The sequence below is a fragment of the Hemicordylus capensis genome, chromosome 2 (genome assembly GCF_027244095.1).
Source record: "Hemicordylus capensis ecotype Gifberg chromosome 2, rHemCap1.1.pri, whole genome shotgun sequence".
Taxonomy (NCBI): domain Eukaryota; kingdom Metazoa; phylum Chordata; class Lepidosauria; order Squamata; family Cordylidae; genus Hemicordylus; species Hemicordylus capensis.
The window spans coordinates 314,488,916-314,513,528 of record NC_069658.1 but is presented as its reverse complement, the minus strand read 5'-3'; the positions used below and the strand labels follow the sequence as shown (position 1 = coordinate 314,513,528).

The 24,613-nt window shown below is 45.5% G+C and overlaps 1 protein-coding gene and 1 long non-coding RNA gene across 2 annotated transcripts in view; one reads left to right on the top strand and one right to left on the bottom strand.

Annotated features, from left to right (window-relative positions):
* Window positions 1–24,613, top strand: part of SYN2 (synapsin II) — a 354,597-nt gene that overhangs the window by 176,094 nt on the left and 153,890 nt on the right. Inside the window, exons 3-4 of the mRNA XM_053292837.1 lie at window positions 1,274–1,365; window positions 14,875–15,031. Coding sequence (XP_053148812.1) covers window positions 1,274–1,365; window positions 14,875–15,031 — 249 coding nt within the window. The remainder of the gene's footprint in view (window positions 1–1,273; window positions 1,366–14,874; window positions 15,032–24,613) is intronic.
* LOC128343569 (uncharacterized) lies at window positions 461–23,329 on the bottom strand. The gene is made up of 3 exons (XR_008315592.1): window positions 23,202–23,329; window positions 6,577–6,683; window positions 461–620 (listed from the first exon to the last, which is right to left on the bottom strand). It is a non-coding gene; the product is annotated as an uncharacterized LOC128343569 (long non-coding RNA).

Genomic DNA, 24,613 nt, shown 5'->3' with positions numbered 1-24,613 from the left:
CGGCAGCAGAGACTGTCATGTCTTCTGTGCTGGAAAGAGAAAGTAGGAAGGAGTTGCTGAATGAAAAATAAAAACACTGCTAAAGCAGTATTCCAAGTTCGCTGCATCTTGGTTTGCCTTGTATGCAGCCTGACTTGTAACTAGTTCCACAGTGAGCTGACTGTGGTTCTGACCTCCTGCAATTTAACCTAGATTTCTGTCAAGCTTAGCTAGTTTTTTAGTAGCCATATATCAGCAATCGATCGTAAGCTAGTGGGTCACAACAAAATTAAATATCTGTTTACATGAAAGCAGTATAATAGAGTTTTTATATTTTTTAAAAATCTGTACACTGGCGGCTCCATGACTATCTTCTGAAGTTGAACACTTTTCGGAACTACCCTGAAAGTTCTTGCATTCAGCTATATCTAACCTTTTATAAAAAGTGCTTATGATGAACCAACATGGATTATATATAACGGCCGACGGCAACCATACCTGGGGAAACCATACCTGACTTTGGTGATTCATGCACTGGTTTCATCCAGACTAGATGTTGACTATCTTTCAAGACAGTTTGGAAATTTATGGCCATCAAGTTGCTGGTAGGTGCTCAACAGTCTGTGTATTGTACATCAACTCTACAACAGTTACACGATTACGTTAGTTTCCAAGCTCACTTTAGAGTGTTGAAACGAGGACCAGCTTATCCTAAGGGTTGTCTGTGCCCGCATAGATCTACCTGATCCCTTAGATTAGCTTCCCAGGCTCCATTCTCTGGCCTGTCACTAGCTCAGATCTAGTTGGCAGGTGCATTTTTGGTAGTGGCTTCACAATTGTGGAATTTTCTCCCTGGGGAAATCTGTCAAACCCCCTCTCTTCCTGTTTTTATATGTCCTCTGAAAACTTCTGTTTCTTGAGGCATTTTATTCTTGATATTACTATCTCAGACTTTTAAATTAGAAGTTAGAATAAGTTAATTTTTTATGATGATCTGTTTTAACTGATTTGTTCAACTTCTGAACAAGCTTTTTATTGTTTCTGGCCTTCATAAGAACAGTTTTTCCAAAATTGTTTTACTAAATCATCTCCTTGAAAAAATGTTTCTGTTGCAATTATTCTTGGCATGCTTGGCACTGACAAAGGTTTTACCCATTTAACCTCTCCTTGCCATGCAGCTGTTAAAGGTGGAGCTATGAATGATAACCAATATGCCTAATAGTGTAGCAGCTTAAAAATATGACTAATGCAATCTAACAGGTTTATGTATACAGGTTCTTTTGTTTTTTGACAGGCACAATTTTCTGAGGTCAACTTGATAGCTCATGCTGATGGCAATTACGCAGTAGACATGCAAGCATTTCGAAATGGCACTCAAGTTGTCAGGTAAGTTCCTACCGACCACCCACCCAAAATTCAAATGAACACAGATCAATAGAAAGTATGATCATGAATTATTGTCTTTACAAGAATTAAGATCCTTCAATGACATGCATATACATAAACCTGCTTTCATAATATAAGAGGAACAAGATCCATCGCATGTCATATTATGCAAATACTTCAGAGATTCCATCTTCTTCTAAACATTTTAGCACCCTTAAATGTAAAAGCATTTCTGCAGAACACATCTTGCTGGTGTCTGAGTCAGAAAATCCAAATAACACTCCACTTCAATTAATATGACATGTAACCTAGCAGGAAACTTTCCTGTGTTTGCTTATTGAAATAAACAAGAGCTATGCAAATGCATTACTGTGTAGGAAGGCCTTTCTGTTCTTGAAAATTCAGGGACTAAATTAGGGGAGAGAAAAGGTAATCTATTCAAGATTTGATCTTTGCAAGTAGGAAGGATGTTATAATAAAATCAAATCTATAGCCTTTCTCAAACAGTGATAGGAACATAGGAAGCTGTCATATATTGATTCAGACCATTGGTCTAAATGATGCATCCAAGCAGAGCCTATTTAAAGAATTTGTAAGCACTGGCCCCAACTATAGTTCTCAATAACCTAAATGATAGTTAAAACAGAATAGGGCTGTTCCCATGACCCTAAACAGAGTTGGAGGAGCACCCAGCTAAGGTAAGAGAGCCATGTGTGCTCCAGATCAGAGGTTGTATGTTTGCAAAGATCAAGGTAGGAGAAGGGGAGAGTGATTGTGTTGGAGCAGAGTGTTGCTTAGGATGGTATTTTGTCCACCCTCAATAAAATGCTGGGGACAGAATGTGGGTTGGCCATGCCTATCTTGTCTAGTTCCTGGCTCCCACACGATCACTCTCCCCTCCTCATACCTTGATCTTTACAAACACACAACTACTGATCATGTACACAAATTGCTCTCCAACCCTGGCTGGGCACTCCTCCAATCCTTTTTTAGGTCATGTGGTTTAAGAAATCTCGAGTAACAGCATTGATTTTTCTAAGATTTTTACCATTTTCTTACTGTCTCCTCTAACACATAGGCTGATAAGCAAAGAGGAAGCAGTTGCTTGAGGATAGCTTGCATCACTGCTGTATGTGTTTGATGAGCCACTGATATGGGGTAGTAGATAGGCCCTGCAGACATGGGCCACTTTATGACATAATGTGAAACTATGGGCTGACGAAGCCAAGGTTAATTCTTGAACCATCCCACAGACAATCATCCAATCGTGGTCCGACAACCTCCAATTTCTGGGCAGAGAAGACCCTCCCACTTCCTGGCCGGCCGAGGCCAAATTCCAACAAGCTGAGGGGCACTTGCATTGCCAGATTGCAGGCAGGGCATCAGGATGTTATTAAGGTGGCTGCCATTGGACATGATCTTAGAGGGGGTGTTCCCTGTGCAACTGTGCATTTTCAGCCTTGACAGCCACCTTTGGCAAGGCGAAGACATTTTAATCCCTTCCACGCTGCACTTGCAACAATGCCCTTGCAGGAACTTCCAAGCCACAGAATCATGCAGAAGCGAACTAACTGGTGCCCAAGAAAGGAGAGGGGAACTTTCAGGTAGCAACAGGGCCTTGGGAGATTAACGAAGAATGGCAACTGATAACTGGGGGCAGGTTTGCTGGCTAGGGGGCGGGCATGGTGCAGCGCATCTAAAAGAGTTATCTCGTAACACAACTGCTAAGCTGCTCCTGTAACCCAGAACATATCTCATGCAAATTAATTTGCAATGGTCTTTCTGGGAGATGTTACCTGCCCGGAAAGATGGCTCCTCACAAGGGCATAAGAACATAAGAACAGCCCTGCTGGATCAGGCCCAAGGCCCATCTAGTCCAGTCTCCTGTTTTGCACAGTGGCCCACCAGATGCCGCTGGAAGCCACAGGCAGGAGTTGAGGGCGTGCCCGCTCTCCTGCTGTTACTCCCCCGCAACTGGCATGTGACCCTCACCTTTGTTCCAGAGTATTCTCATGTTTTATATATACAGAGGGGGGATTGGAGGGGGGGATTTCTGCACCTACATTGCTTTTGCAGCATTGGGAAGGGCTGTGGTGATGATACTACCCCCACCCGGCGATCCCTGAGTTGACGCATACCCCACCATTTGATGGCAATCTGAGAGCTGCAGGGGACTCTCCCTAGGGGAAATCTGCTTGCCAGCCCCCCGGTCATTATTATAAATAGATAGCCAGATAAATGGTTATTTATTGGTTAATATGAGGATCCCTGCATCCTCTTTTAATCTCCCTGGGGAAAGACAAACTGTCTTCCCCAGTTGGGGAGAAACAGATTTGGGACACACTTCCCCCCACCGAAAGAGAGGATCGGGCCCCTCTTTTCCTACCAACTGTTCAAAGATAGACTGAATGCACCTTGTGATTACATCCACACCTGCTGGGGAGTTTCCTCCCCCCCCAAAAAATTCATTCTGCTTAAGCTTGACAAAGAGGGGAAGGGTCTCTTGGCAAGGGGAGAGAATAGAGGGAGAACTGAGACCCTCGCTTCCTATTGTGATGATAGACTGCAACAGCTCTCACCACATCTGCTTCCACCTCCAATCCTGGCAATTTCTGCTCCAGGCATCAGTACAAGAACATTGATTGCCCATGGTCCCTAGTAACAAGGCATTCCTCCTATGGATCTGAAGCCACCCCTCCCATGTCCCCCTACCTTCCTTCCCGACAGGGGCGTAACTATGATCGGGCAAGGGGAGGCAGCTGTCTAGGGGCCCTGGCCTCTGAGGGGGCCCTCCAGAGACATGTCACGTGCCTCCCCTCACCAGCGCCTGCCGCAGCTCCTTCAATTTGAATTATTTTATTTTTTTAAAAAAAATTCCCTCCATGTTCATGTGAGCGCGCCATACTTTCTTGCCCTCCTTCCCCCCTCCCTTTTCCCTTGTCAGCTCCTTCTCCTTGCCCGTACATTGGCGGGCAGCGCCCCACATGATAAAGAAAGGAAAGGCAGGCACATGATTGGGTGGTACGGCTCTGCTTCCTGGACGCTGACGCTGCCGAGAGCAACGAAGAGAGGAGGTCAGTTGGAGAGGAGAGCAAGGAAGAGAGGAGGTTTCCCTAAAGGGCGGTGGGGAGGAAGGGGAAGCAGAGTGTCACAAAGGGCCTTTATTCACTTTTAATTGCAACCTTCTGCTCCCCCTTCCTCCCCCCCGTTAGGAAAACAGGAGGCACACACAGGGGAAGAGTGACAAGTGTGCGCTTTTCACAGTTCCTTGGCTCTGTTTATCAACCCCCTTTTAACATCCAAGACTGTTCTTTGACTCTTAATCACTTAACATGCAAAGTTAGGTAAGAGAGTGGAGAAATCACTCAAACATTACAGACCTGTCCTTGGCACATGAGATCCTATGGGTCTTTTAAAAGTATACATGATGGAGAAGAAGCCTCTCTTCCTAGCTCTCCCAAATTGGAGAAAGGTCAGTAGTTGTGCAAGGTTCCATTCATGGTCATTTCATTTCCTGCATGATTATAATCTACTTTCTGCCTGTTCTGTATCCCATCTCACCCAGCCCCACATTTATTTGAGATACCTTGCCTCCTGAGATTCCTAATGCCCCTCCCTTCTGTCCTTTAAGAAACTTCTGAAAACTTATCTATTCTGCCAGGCTTTTAGGGGTGTGTGTGTGTGTTTTCCCCCCACCCCACCCTGCTGTTGTTGTTAAAGATAATAATATCTTTAATATTATTGTTTCTTTTAAAAACATGTAGTTTTTGCTGTAACAATATTTGTCACTACGGTGTGTACTACATATTTATTAAGAATCAGTTGTGTGTCTTACCCTCACACAGACTTCTCCCTATCTTTCTATCAATGATTTTCTCTAGGAAAAAGCCCAGTACATAAGAATATAAGAACAGCCTTGCTGGATGAGGCCCAGGGCCTATCCGGTCCAGCATCCTGTTTCTCACAGATGGCTCTGAGAAGCCCAAGGGAGGTGAGGGCATGCTCACTCTCTCCTGCTGTTGCTCCCCTGCATCTGGTATTCAGAGGCATCCTGCCTCTGAGGCTGGAGGTGGCTTATCACCACTAGATAAGTAGCCATTGATAGACCTGTTCTCCATGAATCTATCTAAGCCCCTTTTAAAGCCACCCAAGCTAATGGCCATCACCACATCCCATGGCAGAGAATTCCATAGATTAATTACATGCTGTGTAATTAAGTCTAAGGGAGTCAGGCAGTCAATAAATTTGGTTCTGCTGTGCTGTAATTTACACCTTTTAACTAGTTGGGATAGTTAGCAGAGTCTACATTGGGCCAGGAGGAGAAGAGGAAGGCGGTGACGGATGATGGGTGGTAGTGGGGGCCCATTTTAAAAACTTGTCTCTGGGCCCAAGCCAAACTTGTTACGCCCCTGCTTCCCAATACACTCCACAAAGCCGCCAACCCCATTTCATAGATCACAGGAGAACCTTTGCTTGTGTCATTGTTCCCGTTTGGCATTCCTTTCATGCCATGGAGTACCCTAGTCCCAAAGCACACAGCAGACTGTAGGCATCCTTCAATGTGCTTATATGCCTTTAAATGCTGTAACTGGAGGGACACAGCATCCCTGTTGCCAGGCAGTAGCGGAAGGAGAAAGGAGAAGGCGGGGAGCAGGGAGCAGGCTCCAAGAGGCAGCCAGTGAGAACCATGGCAGTCATACAGCTGACACATTTTTGGGCTGCTCTGAGCCGTCTTCTCTATGGTTTGGGGAGCTGCCACCGCCCAATAATAGCAGCAGAATTCAGATGACATGATGCTGCCTTCAAATCTAAGGTTCAAGCAGCGAAACTCACTACAAACTGAACGTTCAAATTATGGCTTGGGGAGGGAAACCTCAGGTCGCTCTTGTAACAAAACCATGGTTTCACGCATTCGGAGAACTATGAAATCAAACCTCGGGCTTGTTCACCTCAAGTTCAGTGTTATGTGCAAAAGTTGCCATAGCCTTTTACTTCTATATGTATTTTACTTTAATGAGGCCTGCAGTTGTAGATTACACTCATGCAGCCAAAATTCTCATATCTGGCTACCTTGTTTTGTTATCTTATTAAACCCTGCCACTAGTATTGTTGTACTTCGGTATCCAGCTGTTACAACATCTGTCCATCAGTATCTGGATTGCCTTGAATAGCTGAAGCAGAAAAATAGACATCTAGAATGCAAATACCTACTCAGTTTCTGTCAACAGTCTTTTATAGCCATCTTCCCAAAGATCGCAGCTGTAGTATTGTGGAAAGTGTCTTCTCCATTGTTACAGCATCTTCAAAGAAGTGTTTCTCTAGTGGAATAAAATAATATTAGACTGTGTTAGACAAGGAGAATGTGCTTACTTTCTCCCTGAACCTGAACAAGTAGAAGATTTGTTTTGTCTTTGAGTAAGAAGGAACACCCAAGACATCCAGTTTATTTCTTAACCATTAAAAGCAGCACAACTGGAATTCAGGCTGTAAACATGTTTAAACCATGCTTCAGTCTACATTTGGATTATTTAAAATTGGGCCAGACTCCCTGGGTTACATTCTAGTGTAACCAGATAATGTTCTTGAGTCTGGACAACTCAAGACTCCAGCTTCAGTCTGGAAATCTAAAAACAAACTTTCAGTCTTTGGAAATCTACAAACACACAAGCAAGTTCTTTCATCTTATTCATCATGCTGTGTCCTAGATGGAATACAGGTCAATATGCTTGTTAAAGTGTTGCATAATCTGGAAGAAATTTATTTTTTCTAGAAATGTTGGGATAGAAATGTTGGAATTGATCACCTTACTTTTACAGTTTGAGGAAATGAAACAGAATCTTTGACAAATGTGCTGTGTAGCTACGGTGTAGCTTTTTCTTATACTGCTGGAGATGATAAAAGGAAAGAGAGTTCACTGTCCACAATATTAATAGTTTAGCATGCACATAGTTCTTTAAGCACGTGAAGCTTGCTTCATATACATCGTCAATAATCTTTACAACAACTCTGTAAGGTAAGTCATGTAAGTCATGTTATCCCCGGTTGCAGATAGGGGACTGATGCTGAGTAGGGATGTGCACGGAACCACGGAGGCGCAGTCCGGCACTGGGGGGTGTCTAGCTTTAAGGGTGGAGGGGGTAGTACTTACCCCTCCCGCCGCTTTCCCCCCTCCAGTGCTCCAATCCAGAGCAAAGTTTTAGGGGCAGCAGAGTTCCTCCCTGCCGCCCATGGCCCTGTCGTTGCCCGGAAAAAGGGGAAGTTGCCACCACGCATGCGCCCGTTGCGGCGCACACACGTCTGTCGCCACGGCTGTGTGCATGCCGCATACATCACACACAGTTTCAATCGGTGATTCTTGAGGATGTGGACAAGCTGCCTGGGGCGGTGCAGCCTACCACTTGTTCTTTGGATCCTTGCCGACTTGGCTGTTTTTATCTAGCAGGAAGATTATTGGAGGTGGTCTAGTTATAGATTAGTGGTCTAGATTATTGGAGGTTGTCTAGCATAAATGCATCGCTGAGGGTGTCTCCATGTTTGATGCAGGCAATGGTTAGACCTCCTTTTAAGAAGCCTTCACTGGATCCCTTAGCTATGGATAGTTATAGGCTAATCTCCAATCTCCCTTGGTTGGGCAAGATGATCAAGAGCCAACCAGCTCCAGGTGGTTTTGGAGGAAATTTATTATCTAGACCTATTTCAAACTGGCTTTAGGGCTGGTTATGGGGTTGAGACAGCTGTGTTCAGCCTGATTGGATGACCTCTACCAGAGAATTGACAGAGGGAGTGTGACTCTGTTAGTTCTTCTGGATCTCTCGTCGGCAATTGATACCATTGACCATGGTATTCTTCTGGATCGCCTGAGGGATTTGGGGATAGGGGGCACTGCTTTGCAGTGGTTCTGCTCCTATCTCTCGGGTAGATTCCAGATGGTGGAGCTTGTTGACAGTTTCTCAAAATGGGAGCTATTATATGGAGTCCTTAGGGCTCCATTCTGTCACCAGTGCTTTTTAATATCCACATGAAACCGCTGGGTGAGGTCATTAGGAGGCTTGATGCTGGATGTTATCAATATGCTGATGACACCCAAATCTACTTCTCCTTTTCATCTGCTGGTGTTCATTCTCTAAATGCCTGCCTACAGATAGTAATACAAGCAAGATGGAGGTGCTCATTGTAGGGGCTCAGAATCTAAGGGGTGAGTTAGATCTCCCTGTTCTGGATGGGGTTACACTTCCCAGAAGGAGCAGGTGTGCAGCTTGGGAGAACTCCTGGACCCTGGTATCTCAGGTGGAGGCTATGGCCAGGAGTGCTTTCTATCAGTTTCAGCTGATTCGACAACTGCGTCCAATCCTTGAGGAGGACGACCTCAAAACAGTGGTGCATCAGAAGGTAACCTCCAGGCTTGACTACTGCAATGCGCTCTACGTGGGGCTGCCTTTGTACATAGTTAGGAAACTTCAGCTAGTTCAAAATGTGGCAACCAGATTGGTCTCTGGGGCAACCATATTATGCCTGTTTTGAAACAGTCGCACTGGCTGCTGATATGTTTCCAGGCAAAATACAAAGTGTTGGTTATTAACTTTAAAGCCGTGAATGGCTTAGGTCCAGGCTATCTCAGAGAGCGCCTTCTTCTGCGTGACCCCCACCACACATTAAGGTCATCTGAAGAGGTTCATCTCCAGTTATCACCGGTTCATTTGGTGGTGACTCAGCAACGGGCCTTCTCTGTAGCCGCTCCTGGACTGTGGAATGCACTCCCTGCAGTAATCCACAATTTGAATTATTTATTGGCCTTCAGGAGAGCCCTTAATACCTATCTGTTTGGCCTGGCCTTCCAGGATGTTTAAATAGTTGCAAATGGTTTAAATATTGTAACCTGGTTTTTTTGGGTTTTTTAAAATTGTTCTGATTGTTTAATTGTTGTTTTATGATGTTTTAATTGTTAATTGTTGTTTTATGCTGTTTTATAATTTCTGTTTTAATCTTTAACTGATTTTAATAGTTTCATTTTAATTGTAAACCTCCCTGAGCCATTCTGGAAGGGCAGTATAGAAAACATTAAATATATAAAAATAAATAAAATTATACTGCAGATTGAACCCTCATGAGCTGCATTATGTAAAAATAAATACAGTAAATAAAAGGATTGTGCATATGAAATGGTTTCAACTCTCTGAAGTGCTAAGAAAATACGAAGTATTGTTTTTAAGAAGGATGCTGCTGGATCAGACCAAGGATTGAACTATTTCAGTGTCTTGTTTCAAAACTGGTTAGCTAAATACTAGGCAGTGGTGGCCCATACAAGTGTGGCTGGGGTGGGCAGAAAACAAGCTGCAGCTGCATCTCATTCTTGCTCTCTCTCGCTTACCTTGCCTCACCATAATTGGAGTCCCCAACCTGGGACCTTTACCCACAGGTTTATGGGGAGCCTTTACTGCAAACTCGAAGTTCTCCCAAAAAACCACCGCAAATAGTGTATTTTTTTTGACCCCGGATATAAATTGGGCTGCACTCTAACACGCAGTGAAAAACCCGAATTGTGTGTGAACTGCTCCCCGATAACTCTCAGGGACTTTGGGATAAATCTAGCTGATATGTGAATGTACCCGCTTCATTCCGGATGATATGCGAATTAAAGGGTTTCAAAAGCCCCATGTGAAAAGCTTCCTGGTAAATGACAGTCCGCACACCTTGGGTTAATGCTGTGGCTGGGCGAGCTGAGAGAGAGCAAGGCAGTCAGGGTAGGACAAGAAGAGTGAGAACAAGCTGCAGCTGTGGCTCATTTTCCACCACCCCCAGTCCCACCCATAACGACCACCACTAATATTAGACCTATGCCTCAAATTGTAGCCCTTCCCATAGAGCTATATGGGGAAAGCACTAGGAAAGAGTACATGTTGTATGGCATCCCTTGAGGTTCCCACAATGTTACTGGGGCTCTGCATGATTTCTATCAGAAGAATAGTGCACTGACGTAAGCACTGGGAGCAGCTGCCTTGTGTGGGGCCAGGGCTGAGGCACAGGTGATTTGGCTTTGACACTTCAAGGCCAGATCTTTGCACAGGCCTACTAGATATCCCTGAAGACCTAATAAGCACCCTTCCAATCTGGATCAGTTTCTGATTTCTCAAATGATTCTGGAGAGCTAAGAGACTTTACTACAAACTAAGAGACTAGCTAAGCTTAAGAGAGTAGCTAAGGGACTGTGCTACAAATTGCAAAGACCCTGGTTCAAAAGCTTATTGCCAAGAAATGTCATGATGGACTTCACCAAGCCTTCTCTGAGCCTTGCCCTCATCTGCAGTGTGGGTATAATAATACGACTTGCCTTGGAGGATTGTTGCAAGGCTTACAAGTTAATCTGTGTAAGCATGCCGAACAATCATAAAATGTAATACAATGCTGAGTTTTATTAGTATTTTGCTTATACCGTTTATTTTTAGCATCAGGAGAGTTATTTTGAGTTGTAATCACCATAAATTAGATTAGCATCTGGTGTGCTGTGTTTCAACAGCTGTGGAATCTGTAGTGAAAGAACCAGCCCCTTAGTAACAAGCAGTAGTAATGAAATCAACTTAGTGTAGGTAAGTTTGTTTTTCAAATAATAAAAATGTTTTCTGGAAATGCTTAGTACTTTGGCTCTTCTGTTAAGTTATTCAACTAAAGTTGTTTGTTTCTTTAAAGGCAAGTCAATATTTGTGGAGACTTGCCTCTAATATTACTGAAAACTTCCTGTCTTTGCAGAACAGATGATTCATTATAAATGAAATCTCTGTACCTGGGTACACTTATTATTAGGTGCAGTCCATGCTAGTTTGAAGTAAATTGCAGGACTCCCACAGATGCTACTGTTGTACCAATGTGTTGCACCAATGGATTCATCAGTCCTACTATGGGCACAGCAATTATTCATGCAGGAATCCCCATAGGGCACAACAGTAACTTTGTTCTATCTTGGTGCATTCATAAAGATGCAGTATAGATATGATAAAGGTAAAGTGTGCCGTCAAGTTGGTGTCAGCTCCTGGCGACCACAGAGCCCTGTGGTTGTCTTTGGTAGAATACAGGAGGGGTTTACCATTGCCTCCTCCCACGCAGTATGTGATGATGCCTTCCCACATCTTCCTATATCACTGCTGCCCAATATAGGTGTTCCCCATAGTCTGGAAAACATACCAGCGGGGATTTGAACCAGCAACCCCTGGCTTGCTAGTCAAGTCATTTCCCTGCTGCACCATTAAAGGAAATGGAAGGCCTCTCTTATGTATGTGTGTATGTACACCTCTCTTATGTGTGTGTGTATGTATGATATCATATATCATATCATATCCCCATAATGGGCTGGCATATTGAAAGGAGCGGGGGCAGGGGGAACCTCCCTCTGTTTTGCTCCATTGGAAACTCTCCCCACATTAGTGGTACACTTAGAGCTAATCAACAGTAATTAGAACTGGAGCAAAATTCCTTAAAAGTTGTACTGCTCACCCTAATTATATAACATTATAAAACACTGGTCTGCTATCTTCTACACCTGGACAGGGTGCAGAAGAAGGCAACCAAGATGATCAGGGGCCTAGAGCATTTTTTTTATGAGGCAAGGCTACAGCATCTGGGGCTTTTTAGTGTGGAAAAGAGGCGACTACAGAGAGACATGATAGAGGTGTATAAAATTATGCATGGAGGGAAAAGAGTGGACAGAGTGAAATTTTTCTCCCTCTCTCACAACACTAGAACTATGGTCATCCCATGAAACTAAACAAGTAGTTTTTCACATAGCGCATAATTTATGGAGTTCTCTGCCACAAGATGTGGTGATGGCCACTAGCTTGGATGGCTTTATAAGGGGCTTAGACAAACTAACGGAGGACATGACTATCAATGGCTACTAGTCTAGTGGCTATAGGCCATCTCCAGCTTCAGCAGCAAGATGCCTCCAAAAACCAGTTGCAAGGGATCGACAGCAAGAGAGAGGGCATGCTCTTACTTCTTGCCTGTGGGCTTCTCAGATGCATCTGGTGGGCCACTGTGTGAAACAGGATGCTGGACTGGATGGGCTTTGGGCCTGATTTAGTAAGGCTGTTCTTATGTTCCTATGACTAGCGCTGCAATAGCTCAGTGAGATACATTATCCACACTCAAGTTTGTGGAGCTGCACACAATTGTTGTGCTCTGTGGTGTTGCAAAACTGCTGGTAGAAGATCTTCTCCAAGACATATGCAAGGTTGTAACCTAGTTGTGCAATGCTTTGCGCAACCACCTGTGCAAGTTGTCAGCATCTTCTGCTAACAAAAGGACTAGTCTGGACCCAAATTCCATTTTTGCAAGTCTTTGTGCTATTGTACAAAGACTTTGTGCTTTGCAGCAAGCTATTGTGCTATTGCAGCAGGATTACACTGATGCAGCACTAGACTAGATATAGGCCAGAAATTGAGAAAAACCATGATTGTATTTATAAAGGTATTATGGAAACATTTTGCATGATGATTTAGTAAGAGGAGTGGCTGGGGAGGGCAATGGGTTGCTTATAAGAAGAACAGAGTCTCAATGGTATAAAGATGATCAAGGACATGTTAGATCTTAGCAGACAGTGGAGTTATTCCCACGATCAGAAAAAATCGATTTTTGCTGATTGTGAGAACCACCGGGCTTGGCTGCGAGCCTGGTGGTTCTAGAGCGGGTAACCCGCTCAACTACCCCTCCCCTTAGCCCGGGTTTGCAGAGCAAGCGTTCCGCAAACCTGGGCTATCTGATCATGAGTAGCTGCAGTGCGGCTCCATGGCATGGCTACTCGTGAATAGACCCCCGGAGGGGAGGCGAAAAGTCACCTCCCAACTCGAGGGGTCTCCTCAGTATGCCCTGTGCACTCGCGCAAGGCATACTGGGGCTTCTGGGGGCCGCATGGCCCCTGAGCTCCCCAGCCCCCGCCGGCTCCCTCATGGAGCTGGCAATTGTGTGGGCTGCCAATCCAGCCGCCCAGGGCTCCCTCCCCGCTCACTGCCCCAAACGGGGTCTCACTGATCATATGACCCGGTCCAGTAGCTTTGCATTACAGGTGTGCACGGAATCAGTTTCACCAGTTTGGTTAGAATACAAACTGGATTTGAACTGGCCCAGTCCAGTTCCAAGGCCTGCCAAACCAGGTCCAGTCTGGTCATCAAACTGGACTGAACCGGTTGGTGGGCCAGTCCAGGGAACATATTTGTAAAGAGGAATCCAGGCTCATATTCCAATTTTGGCTTGCTTGAAAGAGTTCAATCTTGTGGTCAGGTAAATGGCCTGTGCGCATGCGCAAAGGTCCCAAAAATGGCCTTCGTGCCTCTACAGAGGCCCAGAATGGGTCACTGCTAGCCCAGGAGACTCGGGTAAAGGCCATTGGGGGCTGGGGAGCTGCCGCCGCCTGCCACTATCTCCCCCTTACAATCACCACCACACTGGCACAATTTGTAAGTACTTCTATTCATTCCCATGAGTCCCCTCTATGGTTACAGAACTCCCTCTGGTCCCTGCCGCTTTACTAGTTAAGGGGAATCCTCACCAGATTCCCCTTTGTTGGTAGGGCTTTGAGCCTGTTCTGAACCAGCTGGCCTGGTTTAGCTCGACCTAAAACTGAACCGTGTTAGATTCGGTTCGAGGTCAAGCCTTTGAACCAAACTGGTTCAAGTGTGACCTGGCTCGATTTTGAGCCTGTTCACACATCCCTATTGTATTCTCGTAGCTTCTGCTTAGACAATAATGGTCAGAAATGTTCAAATTACTTGTACAACTGTATATTTTTCTTTTCTGTTCTGTTGCTGGCCATTAACTTTAATAAAGATCTGACTGATTATGGGAAGGTTCATACAACCACCAGCCAATCTGGAAATGGGGAAAATATCAGGAATATGTCAGGATGCAAGAGTGTGTGCTCCCGGCGGGGTGACAACAAAACCTGCCCAAGTCCAGTTCCTACACTCTCTGCATGACAGTCTACAGAGATTCTCCACCTGATTTCCAGATCTTGGGTATGGAAGTCAGAAGAATGTTGGGTGGAGAATCTTGGGAACTGGAATTGGGCAAATTCAGACACGATGCTCACTGGGATTGTGCCCTCTCATATTCTGACATATCCCTGACAGTGTCACTGCTTCCAGACCCACCCTATATATATTATGCTGTTGATGGTAGGACTAGACAGTTGCTAGATCAGAGCTGTGCAGCCCTGAACTATATGCAGTTTATCATGATAAGAGCTACCTGATAATTTAATTTTGGATGTGCATTCCAATCTTAAGCACATGTTTCTGAGAAAAATCCATGAATTCAATGGAATTACAGTGGGACTGCATCCTTAATCTTAAATAAAACTACATGAAGTCTGGAAAGAAAGACTTTTGGGTTTATGTTTCCTTTTTTTGCTCAACATTTGTTTTGTAAATGTTATTTTAATCTATCTTCTTTCACCTAGTAGCTCACATTTCTTTCCTTTTAAAGGAAACTAATATTTTCTTCTAATAATTTAATTTTCCTTAGATCATTCAAGCCTGATTTTGTTCTTGTTCGACAACACTCATTCAGCATGGCAGAAAATGAAGACTTCCGTAACTTAATCATTGGGATGCATTATGCTGGCATCCCAAGTGTCAACTCTCTAGAATCAATTTACAACTTCTGTGACAAGCCCTGGGTGGTGAGTAATCCGATATACATTTCTAATTTTAAAATAACCATATATTTGAATATGAAGGTTTGGGATAGGAAGGGAGAGATGAAGTTCCCTTGAACCCTATGCTAGTCTTGGTTGAGGGTTCATGGTTCGACTGAAAGACAGGTCACAAACCAGTTCGGTCCAGTTTAAGGGTGGCGCCAGAGGGGCAGTGAGAGGAACCTTTCAAAGTAATAAGCATGTCCTTACTAGTGGTAACACAGCTCCAGGCAGCTTCTTGGTGTGATGGCACTCCCCCGCAGCAGCCCGTGCATGGTGGCAATATGCCTTGGGCACTCACCATATGCGTGATAGGCAACACCATGCTGAATGGTTCACGGTTGGCTTGAGCTGGACTGAAGCAGTTCGCAGACCTTCAGTTTGGTCCAAACCTGGACAGAATCACTAATGTTTGGTCTGCACATGCCCCTAGTCTTCTCTTCCATTCATAGTTGTAGGTCATGTCCTCCGCTAGTGATTTTATTTTTTGTAGTCTGAATCATTATCTAAGATAATGTAATTATTTATTATTTATTTATTACATTTATAAACTGACCCATCCAGAGGCTCTGGGCAGTGTACAACAACTTTTTAAAAAGACAAAAAAAGTTTGTTAAAAGTGTGTAAGTTTGTAATTTGTAAGCAAATTCATCCTTCATGCTATTTTAATCACTGTAAATATTTTGAGAAGTAAGCAATGACCATTTTCTTAAAAATCAATGTGTAACTCTGTTGGTGTTTTTGGATCTCTCAGCGCCTTTCAATACTATTGACCATAGTATCCTTCGGAAACATATGAGGGGATTGGGGGTGGGAGGCACTGCTTTGCAGTGGTTCCACTCCTACCTCACGGGCAGATTCTAAATGGTGTCCCTTGAAGACTGTTGTTCTTCCAAATCTGAACTTTCCTATGGTGTCCCTCATGGTTCCATATTGTCTCTGATGTTGTTTAACATCTACATGAAACCACCGGGGGAGGTCATTAGGAGATTTGGTGCAAGGTATTATCAATATGCTGATGACATCCAAATCGATTTATCTGTGTCAACATCATCAGAAGAAGGCATAACTTCCCTAAATGCCTGTCTGGAGTCAGTAATGGGCTGTATGAGGGATAACAAACTGAGGCTGAATCCAGATAAGACAGAGGTATTTGTTGCATGGGGTCGGAACTCGGGAGATTATTTTTATCTGATGGTTCTGGATGGGATCATGCTCGCCCAGAAGGAACAGGTGCACAGTCTTGGGGTGCTTCTGGATCCGAGCCTCTCCCTGGTGGCCCAGGTTGAGGCAGTGGCCAGAGGTGCATTTTATCAGCTTTAGCTGATACGCAGGATGTGTCCATTTTTTGAAATGAACAACCTCAAAACTGTGGTACATATGATTGTAAACTCTAGGCTGGATTACTGCAATGCACTCTATGTGGGGCTGCCTTTGTATGTAGTCAAGAAACTACAGTTGGTTCAGAATGCAGCAGCCAGGTTGGTCTCTGGGTCATCTAGGAGAGACCATATTACTCCTGTGTTTAAAGAACTACACTGACTGCTGATACATTTCCAGGCAAAATACAAGGTGCTGGTTATTACCTATAAAGCCCTAAACAGCTTAGGCCCTGGGTATTTAAGAGAATGTCTTCTTCACCATGAGCCCCAGCACCTCTTAGATCATCTGGAGAAGTTTGTCTGTGGTTGCTGCCAACTCGTTTGGCGGCTACTCAGGGACAGGCCTTCTCCATTGCAGCCCCTGAACTTTGGAATGTGCTCCCTGTTGAAATAAGAGTCTCTCCATCTCTGGCAACTTTTTAAGGCACTGAAGACACATTTATGCACCCAGGCTTTTAATTAGATTCATGGTTTTAAATTTTTTGTTGGTTTTAAATTATTTTAATTTAATTATTTTAATGTTTAAGTGATTTTGTTTAATTCAGTTTTGATTTTAATTGTTTTGTGTTTGTTTTGATGTAAACTGCCCTGATCCATTCTTGTAAGGTGGTATATAAATCAAATAAATAAATAAATAAATAAATAAATAAATAGTTTGCTGCCTTTAAAATAACAATAAAAGTGGTTTATCTCATCTATTGTGTGTTTTGAATCTGAAATACACATACATTTTGAACCAGAAGTATACATAAAATGTGATAATCATCTATCTATATATTTATTTCTCCTAGGTGTACCCATCACCAATCCCATGCATGGCAGCTCTCGCAAGAGTAGTTGCTTGGGGGATAGTGATGGGGTCGGGGCGACAATGGTGGCAACGGCAGGCCAGGCCTGCCTGCTGTCGGGAACAAGAGGCTGCAGCGGGCCGGGCACCTGAAGAAGCAGGCACCAGTGGGCCGGGCACCGGGAACAGGAGGCGGCGGGCTGTGCTGGCCCGGCTACCAGGAGGAGGAGGCGGGGGGGCTGCCAGGAGCAGGCGCTGGCAGGCCAGCCCAGCCACCAGGAATGGGCAGGCAGGCAGGAAGAGGTGGCAGGCCGGCGGTAGGGGGTAGAAGCAGGCGGTGGGGCGAGAAGCAGGCTGGCGGAAGCACAGATGTTCTGTGCTCGGCCCAGCTAGTTATTCTTAATGGTTTCAATATCCCTGACTGCCTGCTGGGACACGGCCTTCCCTGTCCTATCCACCAAATCATTTCCCCCCAAGTGCAACAGGAAGACATCAGGGGGCGAAGAAGTAGCCAAGAATTCATGAATGACTGGCAAGAGCTGGGCGAAAACCATGCCCATCCTGCCTATCCATGAAATAGAAGCTAGGCTGCCCAATCCAAGCTGAGTTCCCCCTCAGGATTCTCGGACCCTCTTGTGGGCCCAAAAAACAATAGCATGTCCCACTATTAACACCCTGGCAGTCCGCTGTGGCCTAGCAGGACCTGTCAAGAGAAGGAGAACAGGTAAACATCAAATATTAACATCCCACACATAATTCTTATAGGCCTTGGAGCACCAGCGCCTCATTCTCTGAACCACGGGTTCTGTGAGGTCCAGTCTGGCGGCGGTGGATGCTGTGCCAATATGGAAGTGGTGCAAAGAAAAAACCTTCACGGGTCAGCCCCCTTTCTTTAGTACACATTGTAGTACTGAACAACATTCAGGGTATGTTGAGCCCAGAGCTGAAACTGGGTGAGAGGTGAGCCGTCATCATGCTGGAACAGGCACCCCGGCACAGGCCCGGCCATGGAGACATAGTTTTCATTCATTCATTCATTCATTCATTCATTCATTCAATTTCTATACCACCCTTCGAAAAAAGGGCTCAGGGCAGTTTACATAGAGAAATAATAAATAAGATCAATCAATCAATCAGGTGTTCAAGGGCAGCCACCAGGCAAATCACCATGCCTGCCACCTGGTGCAAGGTGACCAGCTGCCCCCGGCCCCTCTGGTCATTTTCGTAGTAACACAGCTTCAATGTCACATGCTGGGCAGAGATGACCAAATTGCTCTTCTGCACCACACGTTCCCTAGGCCCTGCTCTGCCTCCAACAAAAAGCTCCAAGGCCCCAAAGAAGGCCATGATGATGGCTGCATGAAACAGGGAGACTTCAAAGGAGGACACGCAGCCCAAGGGCAGAAAACCTATCAGAGCCTCAATAATGTTGGGCGTCAGGTACAGGCAGGCTGGCCCATGAGCAGCCCTCCAACATACGGCGCACCCAGAAATGGAGGGTGGTGTCACCCGGGCTCCTTGCCTTGAAGACAAAGGCTCTGGTTATAAGGTGCCCGCTGTCTGCCCACTCGCCCTGTATGGGCCGGGAAGGTGCCATGATCTGCAGCCAGAGCTCCTGATGCTGCTTATCCCACCCGATGATGGGTTCTAAGGCAGCTCTCATCCTAAAAGCTTGGTCATAGCAAAGCCAAGCATTGCCCGCGAAGTCCCTTTAGGCCCGGTGAATAATATCGAGGTATTTAATCAATGAAGGCCCCAAGCAGGTTGCACCTGCATAAACATCCCCATGAAAACTCTGTAGGCAGACAGCCAGTTATCCCAGTTCCTTTCTATGGGTCTTGGGCACCACTTCAGGTTCCCGTGATAAAAGTTGAAATAAGTCTACATACTTCCCCTTCCATATCCGTTCCTTAGTTGCAGGGAGCAAATGATCACTGAGGGGCAAAGAAACTCCCCCAGGTGGATAATTCTCAGAACCCCATCCCGATGCCATTTCCCCCAAGTTGGAGCTGCCTAAACCCCTGTGTGAGGAGGAACCACCACCCTGCCATACTTGGGCCAACCCTGCCCATGGGTTACTTGGAAAACCCCACTGCCCCCCTTGCCAACTGAACCCAGGGGGATATTGTCCGAACAGTGGATAAAAGCCAAATGGCCCCAGGGGCCAAGGCCAGCCATTGGAGTTCACCTCACCTGCACCCAACTCCCCAGGACTGCTGGAATCCTGTGCTGGGGGTGAAGAAGGATTCGCCCTCTAATTGGTCAGGTCTACCATCACAGAAGGTGGATTTGGTGTGGTCGCGGGCACCACGCCACCCCCCTCAAGCTTTGCTAAGTGATCAGGAAAGGATTGAATTAGCTTGGCCTTTTTTGTCACTTTGGACTCCTGCCGAGGGCGGGAGGGGACACTGGACGAACCCCCACCCTCCATGCCCTGCTGGGCTTTCTTGTTGGCTTTTCCCAGGGCCTCTAAACATGCCCAGAGGGCACACATTGAACCCATATCTGGTTCATCATCAGAGGAGAAGGGGGAAGGTGGTTGTGGTCTATGAGGCCTGATGGGCCTACCCCCGGTCTTCCCTGCAGCCTTCTTAGGAGGCTTTGTGTGTGTGAATGTGACCAAAGCACTCCCCAATAAGCCAACCTATGTGGCCCCTTAGCCCTTTCTGGGCCCAAAGACACAGGCATGCCGGAAGAGGGAGGCCAAGGCAACTAGCCTGAGGCTAAAAACCCCGGCAGGGCCGGAAAAAAGCCCAACCCCGCATCCAGCTCACCAGGCCAAGATTAGGCCAACCCCACCCCCAGTAGGTCCTCCAGAGCTTAAAAGCTCTGATAGCCTAGGAGTTCGGAGGCCCAACAGCCAATTCCTGAGAGCTTAAGAGCTCTGGATGCCACAGGGAGGGCCCCGCCGGGCAGGGAAAAAAAAAACCTCAATGAGAAGCCCCAAGGCCCAGGAAAAAACCTTGCCAGGCCGGTAATATACCCCACCCCGCACCCAGCTTGCCAGGTCTCCCAGGTGCCCCCCCACCGCCAATACCCAGGAGCTTAAAAACTCCAAAGCATGACTCAGCCTGCTCGGGAGGCCACTGCACCTCTCTTTCCCCCAGTCAATGTCCACAACGGAGCCCCCTTCGTCCACATGGTTGGAGGACTGCAGCAGGACCAGCACACTTCCTGTTCATTGGGCCGCTCTCGCTGGGCCGCTCGCCGCCACTCTGGGGAACCCCCATCGTCCCTGCTCCCACGTGGCTCCCGTTTCCCAAGAGCCGCACCAGCGAAGCTGCCAGGTTGCTGCTCTCAGTGAGACTGCTGAGGAATGGCCCTGCCGGGCCTTTTAGGCTGGCCTGACCCCGCCCCCAGCAGCCTCTCAGCCAATGGCTGCAGGGGATACCGGGAAGTCTCGTGCCCTCATAGAGGGCTGGGGCAAAGCAGCCACGTGCCGCAACTAGTGGCATGGGCGGCTTCAATCTTATAAGCAGCACCTCTTTAAAACTCATTGGTTTACAATCCAATACAAACCAAACTTAAAAGACACACTAGGGAGTACTAGGGCATCCTGATTTTTTATTGTGATCTGGAGAGCAGAAACAGAAAGGGCCGTATAATGGTTGAAAGGATTGATAAATGGATATGGCAAATCAGTATAAGCTTTGTTTTTTAATTATTAACATTTTTAATAATAATAATAATAATAATAATAATAATAATAATAATAATAAACAACCAAACATATTAGTTCTATTATACGCGAGTGCTATGAACATCTAAAAGAGTACCATGAACTCTAAATATTAGCCTTTTCTAAATATTAAATATTTACATATTTTCTAAATATGGCAGGCTCCTCAACTGTGGTTTTCATTTCTTATAGTGCCTTCATAGTAGCTATTTTTCCTGAGCTCCTTATTGTTTAACTGTAAATTATTGGATGCCCTCCTATTGAAATACATTTTTTAGTTAGATGGTGTATTAGCGTCTTATCTTTGCATTGAATCATATCGGAGGCAAATGAAGCTGCCTTATAATGACTCAACTATTGCATCCAGGAGGTGTACTCCAGTAGGTCTTCTAGATCTCAAACGGAAGTCTTTCCTAGCCCCTTAATAGGAGATTTTGAATATTAAACCTTGGATTTTATGTATCGAAGGCATGTGCTCTATCACCCAGTTCCTTTCATAGGGCCGGGTCAAATTAGAACAACCAATACATCTGCTGATATCCCTAAGCCCATTTTTAAATGAATGTATACTAGCCACTGTGCACAGCCCTGATTTTGCATTCTTGCTCAATCTCCCTGTTGCTCATTCTTGCAGTCACCATGTGAATCCTGCAGTGCCCATTCCACTGCAGAAAGATAATGAGAGTTGATTGTGTGTGTGTGTGTGTGTGTGTGTGTGTGTGTCCCCTTAGAGAAGGATCTTTAATAATGAAGTACCTGCTGACATTAAGTTCAAAACCAGTTATGCTTGTATCCAGCTTCTTTCTGCCTTAGGCTGTTCAGTTCCATATTGTTAAAAAAGATGAAGGTATACATTTGGATTGAAAAGATATACTTTGTCATTTAAAACAAGGATGGCTATACCTTTTATTCATATTCATTTTATGTTTCTGCATAAGAAACATTCAAATTTACAAGACAAAACTGAAGAAATTTAACATGCCTGAGTGAGTAAAAGCATAAGTACCTGAATGTTCAGTAGATGGATGAGTTCATGCTATAAAAATTGCATCTACTTCTAGCTTGTCACTGATCAACAAATTCACTCTCTGTGGTATTGTTTTTCAAAGAGTGGTTGCTAAGGGCCAGTCTGGAGCTAGTTTTTGTGGTGTGTGTAAGTTTGCTTAGTTTTTGCTATGTTTTATCAAAGGATTTTCACTCAAGGAAATACTTTATGAAAGCATTTATGAAAATAGAAATAGTTCTTGCCATTTCGATCTTCATTAAGTATTTAATGTTTTGCTTTGCTTAAAATATGCCTATATTCTTTATGTATAATCTTCTTTATATATAATTCTCTTAAACGTACCAGTCGCTAATCCCATGCCTGGCAGCTCTCTTAGCTTGGGGATGGGCGAGGGGACGAAAATGGCGGCAGCCAGCCAGTGGGCCCAGGAGTTAATGGCGGCTGCCGACCAATGGCCGGCTGGCTGGGAAAACAACAACAGAACTAACAGGTGGGTGGAGAAGGCAGGGGCAGCTGGCAGCCAGCCAGAGGGAGGGTGGGCAGCCGAGAAGTGGCCATCTGGAAAGCAGAAAGCCCAGTCGGGGGGGGGGGAGAGAGAGAAGAAGCGGGCCAGCTGGACCACCAGCCAGAAAGTGCCGGGGGGGGGATGTGGGTGAGGGAGAAGAAGAAGCCGGCCGGTCAGAAAGCAGGGAGGACAGTCGGCGGGGGGGGGGGGGAGAAAAAGTTGGCCTGCTGCCAGAACGCGGTGGGGGTGGGTGGGCAAGAAGCAGGGGAGAGAAGAAGTGGGCCGGCCAACTGACCAGAAAGCCCCATGGGGGGAGGGACAAAAAGGCAGCGTCGGGTGGGTGGGCTGGCCAGCTCGGGGTGCAGATGCTCTGCACCCAGCCCAGCTAGTTTGAATTATTACCCTAATTATCAATCATGTGCCAGCTCTTTATGTTTTTATTTGAGTGTGAAATGACTGTAGTTCTGTGCAAGGATGTCAGATTCATATTTTGGGAATGCATGCATAATTATGAGTTATATAAAAGGGAGAATTTTGCCAAATGCATATTTTCCTATTTCAGTGCTTCGGTGACAGGGATGACATAATTGCCCTTTTGTGCCCATTCTGCGGGTCAGTCCTAAACAATTTCAGTAAATCCTTTGGATGTAATAGAGCTTTCTTCTGTTCCATGATTGGAGGGGGTGGGGCTCCTATTTTACTTTGGGGGGAAAACAAAATAAATTGATTCACGAGTGATTCTTTTAGTGTCTTGCAAGGTCGGATCTTATCTATGGGCAAAGTAGGCGGCACTCACCTTAAATTTCTCAGTAAGCTATGTTGTTTCTGCCTCCTTTTTGTGTGCCTGCTGCCTCTCTCTGCTGTTTCCTGCTGCTTTTGCCTGCAGCCCTGCTTAAAGAATTGTGAGGTGGGTCACAGTAGCAACTCACAAATGAAAAGCCTCAGATCTTTTAAAATATTGATATTAATAAAGCAGGAGCCAATAAGCATGCTCACTTTCATTTTTGCAACGTGGGCAGTTCTAGGATTTTGCTATAAACCAATCAGAGAGGGACTAGCATGATTAACTCCTCAGGCAGCCAATCAGAGTGCCCAGAGGGCTACTCAGAAGCATCCAATCATCAGAGAGCTAACTAGGTTTTCCTCTGGATTGTGGTCAGTATCTGTAACATTAATATGTCCATTGGGGGTTATGGTTCATTGGACAAGGAGAGGAGAGCTGGTCTTGTGGTAGCAAGCATGACTTGTTCCCTTAGCTAAGCAGGGGCTACCCTGGTTTCTTTGAATGGGAGACTAGAAGTGTGAGCACCGTAAGATATTCCGCTCAGGGGATGGAGCTGCTCTGGGAAGAGCAGAAGGCTCCAAGTTCCCTCCCTGACTTCTCCAAGATAGGGCTGAGAGAGACTCCTGCCTGCAACCTTGGAGAAGCCACTGCCAGTCTGTGAAGGCAATACTGAGCTAGATAGACCAATGGTCTGACTCGGTATATGGCAGCTTCCTATGTTCCTATGTAAGGATTAAGGAAGTGATCTCAGTTTTTTAAAAATGTTGTTTACTAGGATGGACACACAGGCTAATTGGTGGGCACCCAAGGCAGGCAGTGTGGCAGCTCCCATCTGTTCAGCAGGCATGGAGTAGGGACAGGGTGTCCAAATGCATCTTTGCTTTCCATTGTGTCCTCTAAGATACGGGAGATGGTTCATAGCTGCAGCAAGTATTATTGAAACCTGTGATTTTTCTATCACAGGCAGGCAGAGCTGCCCCTGTAACTTCAGAATGCATTTGTTCTCCTCTTTTGTAGCAGGTCTCTGCTTTACTTGTGGCTTATATAGATCTATTTACTTTTACATGTATAGCCTGTGCTTTCTCCAAGAAGCCCAGAGTGGTGCATATGGTTACATTTATCCTCCCAACAGCCCCATGAGGAAGGTTATGCAGAGAGATAAGTGACTGTCCCAGAGTCACCCAGTAAATTTCATGGCTGATTGGGGATTTGAACTTGGATTTCCCCAATCTAGTCCAGCACACTAACCTCTGCACCACTCTTGCTCAGCGTTTTTCTTATTACTTATTATTAGCAATATTCATTTTTGAAATAATCAGGCAGACAGAGATGCCCTGGTGGCTTCAGAATGCATTTACTCTCCACAGAAACAGCCTTTTGTAGCTGGTCTGTGCTTTATTTGTGGCGTATACAGTTGTGTGTGT